The sequence below is a fragment of the Trifolium pratense genome, linkage group LG3 (genome assembly GCF_020283565.1).
Source record: "Trifolium pratense cultivar HEN17-A07 linkage group LG3, ARS_RC_1.1, whole genome shotgun sequence".
Taxonomy (NCBI): domain Eukaryota; kingdom Viridiplantae; phylum Streptophyta; class Magnoliopsida; order Fabales; family Fabaceae; genus Trifolium; species Trifolium pratense.
The window spans coordinates 46114321-46130686 of record NC_060061.1 but is presented as its reverse complement, the minus strand read 5'-3'; the positions used below and the strand labels follow the sequence as shown (position 1 = coordinate 46130686).

Genomic DNA, 16366 nt, shown 5'->3' with positions numbered 1-16366 from the left:
GTTTACGCCTAAAATAACAAAACTACAACAAAACTAAGCTAAAAATAATTTGACAGAAAAAATGAAAACAAAGGCTTCAATTTATAGAATTCTTGCTTGAATTCTATTGGAGAAAGTGGAAACAAACTCTTTAATGGCCAATAAAAACTCCCCACCGTCATTAACCATTAATTGTTAACAAAGATCACAAAAATTCTGACCACCGACCATCCGCTACTTAAGCAACGGACGTACTGCGTTTAGTGTCCGCTACTTAAGTAGCAGACGTATGATGGTCATATTTTTTGTGATCTTAAAAGCACCACCGGCACATATATAAATAAGGGTGTGTGTGGGTGTTTCATTCACTTATTCATTAACAACAACTCATTTTTTTTTTGGATGTTTTAGAATATCAACCAAACACCAACTTAACTGCAGTCTACTATAACCACAGGACGCCAAATCTGATGAGGATCCACGATGATGTTATACTGTCTAATCTGAAGCACAGCTCAACGGTCTTCTCAACTAATCATACCATACCCAATTTGAACACAACAAGTCATTCTCAGCTAACCGACGAAGGACCGTGCGACAATTTACACATGAAATGAGAAATTTAAACAAACTAAGTAAAAAAAAAAAGAAGGAAAACCTAAGTGTGAACCTTCAGTTTTTGAAGGTGTCTATTTATTGGCATTTTGGCCGGACCAATGGCCAATTAAAATCGGTCACTTGACAGGTATTTGACTGATGCAAGAACTTTTGACCACCGACGATTCCGCTACAACGACCGACACTTAATTAGAGGAAGGATAAAATGAGAAATGCGTAGCACACACGAGTAACCGGTAGGATGACAGTAATCTCATCTCCCAAACTCTTGCAGAATCATCATCAAACCGTCCATCACCATCATCTCTAAACCCAAAACCCACCAAAACCACCAATTTCCCAAAACCCCATCACACCCTAAATGTTTTCCACCACTCTCACAAATGGGTTCCCCTCAAAATCCAACCTTTCTCCAAAAACCCGTTTCCCCCAATTCCAAATCCGCTCCGGAATCCGCGAAATCCGAGAACGAATCAACACCGTCAAAACCACCCAAAAAATCACCGAAGCAATGAAACTAGTCGCCGCCGCCAGAGTCCGCCGTGCACAAGAAGCCGTAATCAACGGCCGACCTTTCTCGGAAGCCTTCGCTGAAGTTCTCCAAAACATCAACCAAAATCTCCAAAACGACGACGTTGAAGTCCCTTTAACCGCGGTTCGACCGGTAAAAAACGTTGCTTTAGTTGTCATCACCGGTGACCGTGGCTTATGCGGCGGTTTCAATAATACCGTTGCGAAAAAAGCCGAAGCAAGAGTTCATGAATTGAAGAAACTAGGTATAGGTTGTGTTGTTATAAGTGTTGGTAAAAAGGGTAATTCTTATTTTAAACGTAGGAGTTTTGTTGAAGTTGATAGATTTATTGAAAATTCGGGTTTTCCGACAACAAAAGATGCTCAAATTATTGCTGATGATGTTTTTTCATTGTTTGTTAGTGAAGAAGTTGATAAAGTTGAACTTGTTTATACAAAATTTGTATCTTTAGTTAGGTTTAATCCAGTGATACAAACATTGTTACCATTATCTAAAAAAGGTGAAGTTTTTGATGTTAATGGGAATTGTGTTGATGCAATGGAAGATGAGTTTTTTAGGTTAACTTCAAAAGATGGAAAATTGGCATTGAAAAGAGATAATTTTGTTGCGACGAAGAAGAAAACAAATGATGGGTGTGTTCCACTTATGGAATTTGAACAAGATCCTGCTCAGATTCTTGATGCAATGATGCCACTTTATCTGAATAGTCAAGTTTTGAAAGCATTGCAAGAATCATTGGCTAGTGAACTTGCTGCTAGAATGGGTGCTATGTCTAATGCAACTGATAATGCTGTTGAGTTGACGAAAGAGCTTTCTATTGCTTATAATCGAGAAAGACAAGCTAAGATTACTGGTGAGATTTTGGAGATTGTGGCCGGAGCTGAGGCGTTGAAACCGATTGATTGATTATTTTTGATTTTTTTGCATTGTATTGTTGAGATTGGTTATTAACTTATTGTTGTTAATATGCACAACATATGAGATTGTAGAGTTTCCTAACTTTACTTATAGGTTGTTATTCAAAGTTGATTGATCAAGAAATACAGAATGTAGGCGGGGGATTTTTTCACCCTTGATTCATTTATTTGTTATGGTTCAAGGAAAAGGAATTGCTTTGTTTTGTTGTGTATCTTATTATGAATAGTTGTGGAGTTGTAGCTGCATCATACTTGGTTTTGTAATTGAAATACTAAATGCTAGTTGCTTGAGTTAAACTCTGGTTTAAAGAAAAATTTCAGGAGGGTAATACAATGGTATTTTCAGTGATAACTTGTGGAAATTGTTTTGGAAGCTCAATGTTCCCGAGTGTGCACGCCACTTAGTGTGGTTGTTAAAGCATGGTAGATCACGACTAGTTATAGGAAGAGTAGGATGAAGATTGGTACCACTTTCTGTCTGTTTTGTATTGATACTATGATTGAAACCGAGCTGCATGTTTTAAGGGACTGTCCACAGAGTCTGGTTCTGTGGCCACTGAATAATAAAATGATGAAGAGTATTAGTTGGAAGCCTCCAAACGCAGGTTGGGTTATGCTAAATATGGACGAGGCATCAAAGAATGTTAGTGTTGCCGTTTGTGGAGGTCTTATTAGAGGTAGTAATGTTGAGTAGTTAGTTGGTTTTACAAAATATTTGAGAAGCTGTAGTGCTTTGGTGGTGAAATTATGGGGGTGTTTTGGAAGATTTACTCTGCTTGGAGATTGAGTATCAACTGTAGAGCTGAGTGTTGATTTGTAAGTGGTGGTGGCTATGCTCAGAAAAGGCTATAGAGCTTGTTCATCTAGGTGAAGTTTGTGCCAGAAAATTCGAAGGTTGCTCCAGATGGAATAGGAGGTGGAGGTTCAATGTACTTTTCGTGAAGCTAATATGCGTGCTGATGGGTTGAGTCAAGTAAAGCAGAAGGCGAAAGAAAGACAGAAGCGGAGGGCCTGCCTGACGAAGCCCAAGGAGGCTCCCGTGAAAGGAAGTAGCACTTGCCGCTAGGCATGGCAATGGGGCGGGGCGGGGACGGGTTTTGTCCTCCCCAAACCCAAACCCATAAAGTTCGGGTTTCCCCAAACCCATCCCAAATTCGAGCGGGGATAAAAATGATAACCCCAAACCCATACCCAACGGGGATCGGGTATCCCCATCGGGTTTCGGGTATCCCCATTACGCCTCTTTTCACATGAATTTAGATTATATTTTAGTATTTTTTTATTAAAAAAAAGTTAAATGTCCAAAATTGTTTTTTCTCAACAATATTTTTTTAAATAAAGAAAAAAATAAAGAAAATGGTTTGTTTAATACTCAAATTAAAATAAAAAATAAATATATGAACCTAATTTAAGAGATTATTTAAGCGTTTCTAATTTAAAAGAGGTGAAATCTAATTTTTAGTATAAGTGGGACGGGTTCGGGGTGGGTATCAATGTACCCATTACCTGCCCCAAACCCATCTTTTGAAATCGGGGAAAACCCAAACCCGAACCCAAACCCAAACCCAGTCAACTCGGGTATTCCCCGTCAAAGCGGGTATGGTTTGGGTGGGTACCCGCGGGTATGAGTTTTATTGTCATGCCTACTTGCCGCCTTATGATGTTCTCTAGGTCTTACTATGATTTTTTTATGATTCATGTCTGACTCAATTTAGACATTTATGTTTTGCTGATGTTTCCTGGGTTACTATTCCCCATTTGATTACAACATAATTTTTCCCTTTATGTATGGGCTATATCCCTCATAATCATATCTATAGAAAAATTCTTGGTGACAAAATTTGATAGGGTCAGCAGAAATTAGAAACACTATTCCCTCTCATTTGGCTATCTCATGTGTGCTACACTATTCCCACTTCTCCTAACCCAATTAATGACAATATGTTGATGACTCTCTATAATCCTAGCACACACCTGAGTCACACTATCCAAATAATTTCTGGGAAAATTGACTAGATTGAATAGCTTTCACAATAGCTTGAGCATCCATTTTCACTATCACCCTTTCCAGATTATCACTCTCAATCCAATGCAAAGCTTCTCTTAATCCTTGAGCTTTTGCTAACACAGCGTCCACCAATCACCACCTTCTTTGCAGCACCAACGCAACTCTCATCCTCCCATGGCAATAGCAATCCTAATCCCAACTGCCATCACACATAGAGTGAGCATCCATGTTGGGTTGTAAGAAGCCATTGGAAGGAAGACTCTAGCTAATGTTCCTAATGTGATGATCTCCTTGATTTCCCTCATGAGGTTTGACTAAATGTTAATAGACTTTGTATCATAAGTCTTCCTGATAATTATGGTCTAACGACATGTCGCGTTGATGTTGACTGTTGACGATGGTGTAAGTGTATATTGGGAGATTATTGGTGGTGTGTTAGGTTTAAGTTAGATGTTCCGCATTGGATATCAAAGTGAATGTTGAGCAAAATATAAGTAAGATGATTTATATAACTAATGTCTTAATGTCTTAAGATTTTATGTCAAGATGTGATGTACAATCCACTTATATATGCGATTGCTCTAAACTCAATGTGATGACCACCTAGACTCACCTCACGACCCAACATATTTTACGCCGATAGTGTATATAAATTAAACTCTTTATCTATTGAGTACTTCTTTCATTTATGTAAAAAAAAAGAAGAAAATTATGTTGGGACGTTCGGGAGAGTCTCACTCAGTAGTACATTGGGCTAATATCAACCGCACAAAGTGACTTTTAAGTTTGAACACAAAATCTTCACTCAAAATCTTAAGACATTAAGTTTATGAATTCTCTCACTTATATCTCGTTCAACTTCAATTCTTTCATCAAATATGAGAGTATGAGACTTAAGTGATAGATCATATATCTCAAGAAGTTAAGGACTCTTATCATATAGGACATGGAGTAATGGCTTGTGTAACCCTTCTACCGACCCATGTTTTCAGGAAAGCTTGCAGAATCAAGCAAAAATTTGGGCCCTCATTTACCTCTAATATGGTAGCCCTACATTAACTCCTATAGTCCTATATGAAATGACAAAAATCATTAAAAAAAATATCAAGAAAAAGTTAATTTTCTGAGTGAATCATTGATGGAATGAATAAAACACATCAATAATATTAGTCCACGCATGATCCAAAGTAGCATTGATTGGAAAAGCTAAGAGTTTCTATGAAAGAAAGGACCTATAATTGATGAATCAAATTATAGTTCCCCATGAGATGACATGATCTTCACGCGTGATGTGATATCAAACGATGTTTGGTCCACACACTATATTGGTTTAGGGTAGTACTTACTTCTTCTTCAATATAGTACTCTATTTTATTAATTAATGGTGGTACAATTTTGATTTAAAGAGGTAAATTGAATGTCACGTGTGCATGGTAGTACTTGTAAATGCTAGGCTTAAAAAATGAAAATATTTTTAATTACCATCATGAAATTGAAATTGAAATTGGTGGACCAGAATATCAGGTGAGTTATATGGTCCTATTATCCTATATGAAAGGAAGAGTACTACAAGACTAAAAAATTAATGTCTTGAGAGAGATTTAGTTTATGCATTAGAAACTTCCATTATTTGTTTAAAATAATATAGATTTGGTAAGAGGATTGATCGGCGTGGATTTGCGGTGGTGGCTGGAGTTGGTGGCGTATGTTAGATGACAATTGCGATGGTCTATAAAGAGAGGTAATGTATATGCAAATACGTGAAAGGTTTATTAGAATAGATGTGAATTTGTCCCCATGAGCCTAGCTCAATTGGTTGGGACATCAGCATTTTATATGCAGGAGCCAGGGTTCGAACCCTGGACACTCCACTTATCCATCTTTAAAGGTGGAATTTCAAGCCACTAGGCTACCTGACAAAAAAAAAAAAAGAATAGATGTGAATTTCTCTTTTTGCATGTCCTTTTATAAGTTGGATTAATTTCAAGTTAATTAAGGTATATTCCGCTGAAGGATTCTTGACATAATTCAGGTGATCACTCTTTAATGTTGATTGATTGATCAATATATATTTAATTTGATAATTCTAGATCTATGATTTTCAATAACTACAAATGAGATGCACAATTAAGAATCAATACCATATTTTTTTTGTCAAATAACCTAGTGACTATAATTTCTACCATTAAGGTGAATACGTGACGTGTCCGAAGTTCAAATTTCGACTCCTACATATATAATGTGATGTTTCTACCACTAAGCTAAGCTGATCACGAGACAATAGATACCATCTTTTATTTATTTTTATTTTTTTGACAATACCATATTTTATTGTTGTATTAAGAACAATTTTGACTTTTTCCCATGCTTTCTCTCTCACTTTTATACACATATGGATTGGATACACACCATTGATGACTAGAGGTATAGGGTGACAAATGACATGGACTGGTTCCCATGCTTTCTCGAGTTTTATAGAATGATTTATTTTAAATGGAGTGTATTAACAACTTAAACTTAATTAGATAGTCTTTGCATGTAGATTGTGATATTAACAGCTATGTCCAAAATTGACAATTTTACATATCGAAACAAATCTATCTTCATCGATTCATGTGCTATGGACCCATTCCTTATTGGAGCTTATTGGAGATATGAACATTTTTGAATGAACACAAGTTTGGTTTCATTGGTGTGTTTTATTTGGCATTTGGATTTAGTAAGTCACATTTGGACAAAAGTGACTTAAGATGAATATTTGTCCAAACTAAGAATTGAGACTTTTCAATTACCAAACAAAACATACTCCCTCCGATTTTATTTTCCTTTTCACCATAATTTAATTTGGTTTAGATGTCACTTCTGATATCAAGTAGTTTCAGTCTCCTATCGATCGCAATTGTGAGAAATCGAACAGTAGTCCTCCAAATCAAGTTCAGCACCAATTACTACTAAAGCAACTAACAATTGTCATTTATTGAACAATTAATTAATTTAATTTATATTATAAGTCAGATTTATTAATTATTCAATAAACTTAATATTTTTTTTTAATATTTAGAATCGGATAAAGTACTACTATAACAAATCTATAATGTAGGGACAATTCAAAATGGTACTAATACAACTTTGCCATCAATACTGTTGAGATATGCAACCATAAATTCATTTTCTTTTAAAGGGAGCCAAAATATCTTTTAGGTGGTATTAAACATTCAACATATTTTTGGTAGGAGTAATTTTTAGTTAGATTTTACTTATTTTGCGATCATCAACTGAATTATTAGGACCATTTTTCAAGAAATTAGAGAATTGATAAAAAAAAAACACTCGACCTCTCTATTATTCTACCCCGACTCCTTCATCAAAGCTAGAAAATCAACCTTTTTTTTTTTTTTAGGTTTACAAAATCAACCTTATATTCCATTAACATGATATACTTTAAAGTAGTCAAAGGAAATTCGTTCAAATCCACCGCTATTAAACTTGACCCATAAATATAAATGATAGGCGATCGCTATCATTTTTTGTTTCGAATGGCAAATATATTATACATAAATATAAAACGAAAAAAAATACAAGAGAAACTTCATAAAATTAAGGAGGTACCAGATTTATACTCCACAAGCTATAGAATCCAACAATCTCTAATGTAAGACAAAAAAAAATTGCAAAGAAATATAGAGACACACCACCAACAAATTATAACCCCCGAAAAGCACCACGATCGTTATAAACTTTAATGAGTCAGGATCCGTTGACACCAACTAGTTTGACACCAAATGTTACACCTCTCAATAACGTTTTAACCGATATAAATTTTATAAAATCCACCGTTGGATTGAAAGTTTACATCATATAGATCATTTGTGTAAAATTTCAGACAAATCCAAAATCATTTGATATGCTATTGAGACACATAAAGATTAACGGCATTTAAAAAAATACAAAAACCGTTAATTTTGATGTATCTCAATAACATATCAAATGATTTTGGATTTATTTGAAATTTTACACAAATGATCTATATGATGTAAACTTTCAATCCAACGGTGGATTTTATAAAATTTATATCGGTTAAAACGTTATTGAGAGGTGTAACATTTGGTGTCAAACTAGTTGGTGTCAACGGATCCTGACTCAACTTTAATATTATATTAGTTTTTTATATTAAATCTTTCATATTATATTAGCTTTTTTTTCAATATTTTCACCTTAATTAACAAGCTGTAATTAATTAATTTAGAGTGGTGGCTCCAAAATAAGGGTGAGATGTCTCTATCATATTTTATAATGCACACATGCATCGTGCAACATTAATAATAACTTGACGTATTATAGTCACAAATTTTGCTCTGATCTTCATTAAGTTAACACCAACTTGCAACAAAAGGGAAATTGCTAACCCCACATAGGGGTCAATGTTACTTATCTTTTCCTAATTTTAAAGTTTTTTCAAAGATCACAAAAGAAAAAGAAAAGTTTCATTCTTTTATTCCCAACAACACCAAACAAATCATCCTTAACATGATTATTCAATTATGCTTACATTATACTTTAACCTTAATTTTTTTTTTAATTGATGAATATGAGAAATGTTGTGATTCTTCAGCTAACACATGATTCTATAACTTGAATATTTTAAAGTAATTTTGAATCAGCAGTTATTTTTGGCTTATATATACACCGTTGTTTTATTTTCAAATTTTTTATTGGATTTTATTTTCCATCTTTGGCATATCCAAATACGTTGAATGTCAGCTATATGCAATTAGACCATGTGAGCCAATTTTTTATTGGATTTTATTTTCCTTTGGCTTTATGTTTTTAATTAATTATTAATATGAGCCAGATCAAAGAATTTCCGTGATTCAATTTTCTTTCTTTTTCTCTGCAAGTATTTATTTTATTCAACCATTTTTTTTTTTGACTTATTTATTCAACCAACTTCTCCGGCTAACACATTCCTTTGGTTTTATGTTTGAAAAATGCTTTCAACTCAATCGCTAATACATTTGTTCAATCAAATTTATGTGGGATCGACATAATTAGGTATAGTTAAATATGTTGGATAAATTATTCACATCGACTATGAGAAGAATGTTTGATTTATAAGAGAGATGATTCATTAACATAATATCTTAAGGTTTTGGATGAAAATGTAGTGTCTTCCTTATTTGTGGTCCTAGAGCATTAACTCCATTGTTTCTCTTGAGCTCATCCGAACTCCCCAACAATATATCATTTGAGTTTATACTAATGAGAATAAGTATGTTGAATTCTCGTAAGCATAACTTAGTTTGCAGGGACACCATATTATGTATGCTGACGTCAGAATTTAAATCTGAGATTTCTCACTTATACATTTTAAAGAGTGAATTTTCAACAATTAGACTAATTGACAAAAAAATTGTGTTGAAATTTATATTTTTGAAAATATGTTTGACAAAAGGAAAAAAAAAATTGAAATTTCCATTTTCGAAAATATATCCTAACATTATTTTTTTCCCTCTAAACAATACGGTAACACCCACACACATTAAATATTGAAAATTAAAAAACTGTGAGTTCGGATTCAAATCCCATCAAAATAAATGTCTCTTTACGACTTTTTACTATGGAGGGGAACTGAACTCCTAAACTACATTTACGAGACTAACAATCTATATTTAAACTTTACCATAATAAATTATGTATAATACATCAATATGGTATCTAGACATCAATATGATTCAATCTTATGGTTTGACACGGATGTGTAATTTAAAAAACAAAAGATGATTGGGTAGCATATTTCTTTTTCTCAACTTACACAAATACATGTGTCAAAAAAAAAAAAACTTATACAAATACAAATTCACAAAATTTGTATTCTTTCTTCAAATTGAAAACTTTGTCACTTTGTCTGCTTTTCCTTGACAATAACCAGTCTTTATCTATTAACCACCCACCCATTCATCACAAAGGAATGACTGTACCTTTACCATCATTTACCTCTATGTCATTTTGTCTCTAAAATTTTTATTACTGAGTCATAATTAACCCAAAGTTTTTACCCTTGATGCTCCATTAAAAGCCAAAATAACTTATACTCTATTAAAAATTAAAATTACCAAAGGTAAATTTGAAGGAAAAAAGTGCAATATGAATGTGTGATCATGACAAGTGGCCTTGTGATAACTATAAATTGGGGTAAAAAAAGGAAACCTTAGCCTTTGCCCCACAAAAAAAAAAAAAGAAGTAAAGATGCATAACTTTATTAGTAGTATTAATTAATTAATTAAAGATAAAAAAAAAAAAACAACTCAAAAGCATCCACTATTCACCACTTAAGTCACATGAAATTCAACATCTATTGTTCCTTTTCTTCCATTTTGCATTAAAGATTCCAAGCCATATACTTTGTCACATAAAGTCAGTAAAAAGAGGTTTACTGCCCCTTCAACTTGTATCCGGCTGCCCCACAGTAAGATTTTTTTTTTTTTCATTTACGCAGTCAGGACATCAACGATCGTTGATTAAATTTACATTTAAATTTACTACTTTAAATTATTAAACTAAAATTTATATTTTTTTTATGCTCTCTCATCTTTATCAATTGTCCATCAATATTTTGATTGTGTATGTAAAAAAATCCTTAACTACAAGAATCTAAATTTTCTTTATAGTATTGTAAAAAAAAATATTTACAGTAAAAAAAATGCACTATACACATTAATTGATTTCAACTATTATTTTAAATTAGCCCGCTTACATTACACCTTCACAAAATCATCGTAAAATAATCTTTAATTACCATTTATTTGAGATTAGACCGTCAAAATCGTTACATAGTAAATTAACTAGGTGGAATCCAAATTCTTTTACCTCTCTTTGTGAAAAGTTAGTCTTATGTATAAAAAGTTAAATAGATGAAGGGTCCATTATTTAGATGACCTTTAGAGGCAGAAATTAGTTCTGTCTTATTCTTACCTCTTGGGACCTTGCTGCTGTGTTCTTCACCTCTTGTGGGGGTGTCCTTGTTCTCTCCATTAAGATATATATCATAAACTTAGACCCTCCCTTCAACACATAGAGGTAAGATAAAAACTTCTCAAATTATTAGTATTAGTATCAAATGTGAGTCATTTCTAATTTCAACTTTTTTTATGCCATATTTTAGAAGAGAGAAAAAAATAACTCTTTAGATTCAAGTTCAACATAAAGTTTTGCCTTTGAAGCTTCTGATTCCAAGAAAGGTATATTATCAAAAATCCCTTTTCATAATTTTCTATTTGGATTTTTTTTATGTATGCATCTTTGAATATTTCTCCACCCCTCCTTTATTTTCTAGTTTCTTCAATATTATTATAATAAAAGTTTAATTTTGATACACTGTAAGCGTAAATATTTGGATACCATCAACAAATCACATATGTGACTCTATAACAAGTTATGGTTAAAGTTAAACGTGATTATGATTGATTGATAGCGAAAAAAAAAATCGCGCTGATTATTTATGTGAGTTAATTAAATCTTGAAACCAAAATTCTAATTCAATTTCTTGTGAATTTTTTTTTTTGAGCAAATTGTGAAAATTTTGTTGTAATTTGAATGTGTAGGAAGTGATAAAATGGAGGATAAATATAGTTTAATTAGGAAGCATAGTGGATTATGGAAAACATTAAGAGATGAAGATTTTGAAGAAGAAGAAATTTGGGATGTTATGAAGGAAAGAAGTGATTATATATCTGAAGTTCATAAGCCAATATTGGAAAAGAAAGAAATATCTTCTCTTCCAATTCCAATTGGTGCAAGAAAAATTCCAAGGACTAATAGTGGAAGTTCATCTCATGAAACAAAAAATTTTCAACAATCATTACCTGTTAACATTCCTGATTGGTCAAAGATTTATGGTAATAATAAGGTAAACAAGACAATTAAGAATGTTTCAAGGTATAATGATTATGGTTACTATGAAGGTGATGAAGAAGTTGTTGATGATGTTTTGAATCATCATGGTAGTGAAGATGATGAAGAAGATTATGATGATGATGATGATGAGTTTAATACTAGGCTTCCACCACATGAAATTATTTCAAGAAGGTTTGCAAGGAGTCAAATATCTTCATTTTCTGTTTTTGAAGGTGTTGGGAGGACATTAAAAGGTAGGGATCTTAGCAAAGTGAGGAATTCTGTCCTCATAAAAACTGGTTTTCTTGAATCATTGTGATGAATCAAATGTTGTATGTATAGGATTATGTACATGGTTTTAAATTGCGGTTTGGTTGCAGTTGCAGTTACGCTCTGAACTTTGATATTGCGGTTAAGGAGACCGTAAAATCTTTTATGTTGCAACTGTAGTTAGGATTGCAAACCGTAATTTAAAGCCATGATTAGTGATAGTTTAGTTATTGAGATTGTTTGCATGGTTATGTTTTTTAGGGGTATGAATGAAATATTCAATTTTGCTTTTACCATTTAACATGAAAATAAAAATCAATGAATCCCTTATAAAAGTGATTTCAATCTAAAACTATGTGAAATTCATTGAGATTTGTTTGGTATGTTATTTATAGCATCCATGCAAAAACATTGATGGATGTGTGTTGATTAAGTATTGAATTTAATTATAAAGAAATTAAACATTTAGAAGTACAACAATGAATTAGTTTTTTCTTTGATAAATTTTTCTTTTATGTTATTTACTTATTGAACTTTGGCTTTTTTATGAACAAGTCATAATAGTCTTTCTCCCAACTTTGCTTTCCTATAACTTTATATCCTCTGTTTTCTTCCTATATTTGAATGTTGGAGACATGTTTTGAACTTTAAACATAGCATGGTCCAATAAATTCTAGTCCATGATGGATCAATTTTAATCATCGTCGATATATTATAAAATAATTTTAAATTAATATTTTATAATATATGAACGGTGATGCAATATTAGTCGATCATAGATCAAAATTTATTTGAACCTTACTATACACATTTTTTGAATCCTTTCCAACTAAAAAACAATCCTCTTAAATATTCAATAGTTCCAACTTTATCTATATATAATAAATTTAAAGGAGTTATTTATACTTAAATTTTATTTACTTGTTATTTTAAAAAATAAAATAAATATAAGACAGGTTTTTTTTCTTCTCATTTTTTTTTTGTTCTATAAGCCATAATTGAATAAAGCTATATATTGGCATGCTAGTTGGATTAATAGAAAAGGAAAATGTCCTTTATATTGATTGATCAACTTGTGACTCAACAGAACTGGAAATCAAAGTACAGAAATAATTTATGTACAACCTGCCTCTATCTCTATGACTCAAATTATCATTGATTGATTGAGGTACAAAGTTCTAGTTCTATAAACAAAAAAGTAATGCATTGGTGAATTTTAAGTTTAAAATTTTACTTGTGTACGTAAATCCAATATACATAATCATGTATTAATGTTTTTTTATTAACTCTTTAGTTTCTAGAAGAATGTGTTTTCAGTAATTCAGAGTTTGACCGCAAGATAAATAAAATTTAACTAAAAATTATTTCCATCAGAAAACGAATTGTGATTCTACAAACAAAATGGCTAATATATTACACTTCTACAATTATTGAATCATAGTGCATTAAATTGACAAAGACTTGCCACCCACTCAACATCTTTAATTAAATAATTATTATTGAAAGGAACAATGTTATGTTTATTATCTAATGATATGTGATGAGAGGGGAGAAAAGAGGGACCAATCTCCATCAATTCTAGATGTTCTCTCCATATAATATAAAGAGAAATATCATTTTCATAGAAGCTACGTATAGAATTGGGCTTCTTTAAACTTTTTTATGGTTTTCAATCTCTTAGCTATGCATTCCATAATAACATAATAACATTATATATATTAACTTTTCAAAGTTCAATTTTTAGTGCTCAATGCTTAAGTGTCCCAATAATTGTTAAAAACAAAGGCACTTGTAGATAAGACATGGACCTAATATATAAATAAATGGAGTGAAGTAACCTTATGAAGGAGTGGAGTGGACATAATTGATGGGGGCCTCACTTTTAATAGGTTACAATATAATGTCAAGCATTTTCATAGGATGGTTCTCAATGCCACTTGATGTTTGATGGAAAGAAGCATTTTCTTCTTTTCATGTATCAACTTTCATTGAGATGTCAAATTTATAGTTTTGCAACGGATTCAGATTATGTGCAACTTATTAACTGCGGTTGTGCAATTATTGATGATTTTGATCACACGGTAAATAATGAAGAGATATTCTGATTTTATAAAATGTCAAATTTCAGTCAAAAAAATTTATACTGTCCAATGGATCGAGATCAAGCGATTAAAAAGCTGTGATTGAACGACTGCATACAGTCAGTAATTGCATCGAATCCAAATCCTTTTATAATAGATTAGTTTTAAAATAAAAACTAGAGTTGTTTAGAGAGACTAAAAAAAATTATATTACACAAACATTGACAGAATAACTAATTTTTAAAAAAGTAAACATTTACAATTTTAGGATGTTCTTGCAACCAAATCTCATCAATCTGGTATAGTATTCTTCGATGGTTGGGCGTGGAGCTTGTGCCTTATCGTGGTGTTTTAGGGTTTTTTGAGGCTTTCTTGGGTATGAGTACTGTGGGTATAAAAGATAAATTGGGGAGGTTGTTAATTTGACATACTATTGTGTGGACTATTTGGAAATCTCGGAATAACGTATTCTTTTCAGAAAGGGTCTTTTCAGTCAATTGTCTGATAGATATGGTGAAACTTTTATCTTGGAAGTGGTTTGTAGGAAGAAAAAAAAACCCTGACTCCCCCTGTTCATTTTATGAGTGGGGTATCCACCCTACTTTATGCTGGAACCGATAGAATTTGCTGGGTTGTCATGTTGGGTCTCATTGGGTCAGGAAAATTGGAGGTCCTCTTTGACTTTGTCCTACCAGTTGTTAATCTTTGCCCCTCTCTTCCTGAGGGGTTTTCTTGTTCTCATGGTGTCTTTGAGGGGTTCTAGTTTTAGTGGTGGTATGCCTTCTTGTTTGTAATTTTATTTTACCTATTTATTAATTTTTGTATCTTATACCATAGAGATTGTTAGGTTCCGATGGAGTGTACTCCTGGTACCTCTTTATTTTTCTGAACTTTTTCGTAGTTCTCGTTTTTATATTTATATATTATATATTTGCCATTAAAAAAAAAACAATTTTAAGAATTAAATTGAGATATCTCTATATAGTTATGGACCATTTGAATGGTCGTGATTTTTCTTTGTTGTAATTCACATGTATCATCCTATTCAAGGAGATCAACATAGCAACAAGAGTATTATATGATATCTTCACAAAAGGTTTTTTTTCTTTTCAAAAGATCCAACTGGAAACCTCGTCGAATGAGTAGCGCTAACGTTTATAAGGACTTGTGAGGATAAAAGAAGAAGAGATGATGATGAAGATGAAAACAAAGAAGAAATCAACAACTCATAACCTACAAATCTTAATACATCTTCATATTTTACGTGAAAATATGCTCATATGTTACATGGAAATGTAGATAAACAAAAAGCCATACCACTATATACACATTCACACATTCTCCTAGTTGAAGACAGATTCTCCCTCCGTTTAAATTATAATTAAGATTTTTTTTTTTAAAAAAAAAAGTCTAAAATTATAAATTATTTTACAATATCAATAAAAAATTAATATTTTTTATTTCAAAATGATCATCCTATTTATTTAGGAAGGAGGTAGTATAGACTTCTGGACCCGAAGACTCAGATGACTATGCCTCATATGTTTTTGGTAAAGTCGAGTTCTTTTCTTCTTCCAACCTTGAACAAGAAGAGATGTGAGACAACGTTCTTCAACCATTACTTTTCTTCAACTTTAAATTTTGTTCTGTCAGTTAGAGTCAAGATCAGATGGTAATACTAATACATATATGTATTTGTGTGAAAATGTGAAAGTGAATTACAATTTATGTATAACTTTTCCACACTAAGCCAACCAATTGAATTTAATATATTGAAATATTTATAATCTTAAGTACTAAATTGTGAACTCTCTACATGGTTATGGACCATTTTAGTAGTCATGATTTTGTTGTTGTTGTTGAAATTCACAAGTATTCTTCTATTTGAGGAGATCAATATAGCGGTAAATTCTAATATGGATCACTTCATCAAGTGGTCCATGGTGGACCAGTCATGAATAACATTGTAACGAATACGAATTTTACAAAATCCACTGTTGGATTGAAAGTTTATATCATATAGATTACCCATAAAAAAATTTAGAAAAATTGAAAATCATTTGATATG

The 16366-nt window shown here is 32.1% G+C and overlaps 2 protein-coding genes across 3 annotated transcripts; both read left to right on the top strand.

The window, feature by feature from the left end:
- Positions 1 to 833: 833 nt before the first annotated feature.
- Positions 834 to 2234, top strand: LOC123917414 (ATP synthase gamma chain 2, chloroplastic-like). Its single transcript, XM_045969118.1, has one exon. It carries the CDS (start codon positions 959 to 961, stop codon positions 2033 to 2035), a length of 1077 nt encoding a protein of 358 aa, XP_045825074.1. The 5' UTR covers positions 834 to 958; the 3' UTR covers positions 2036 to 2234.
- Positions 2235 to 10976: 8742 nt separating this feature from the next.
- Positions 10977 to 12510, top strand: LOC123917130. Of its 2 annotated transcripts, XM_045968766.1 has the most exons (3): positions 10977 to 11131; positions 11217 to 11292; positions 11656 to 12510. In XM_045968766.1, the coding sequence occupies exon 3, from the start codon at positions 11667 to 11669 to the stop codon at positions 12264 to 12266; it is 600 nt and encodes a 199-aa protein (XP_045824722.1). In that variant the 5' UTR covers positions 10977 to 11131; positions 11217 to 11292; positions 11656 to 11666; the 3' UTR covers positions 12267 to 12510. The 2 variants fall into 2 exon arrangements, with proteins under 2 accessions (XP_045824722.1, XP_045824723.1); XM_045968767.1 differs by lacking the exon at positions 11217 to 11292 and having other exon boundaries at positions 10986 to 11131.
- Positions 12511 to 16366: the final 3856 nt, after the last annotated feature.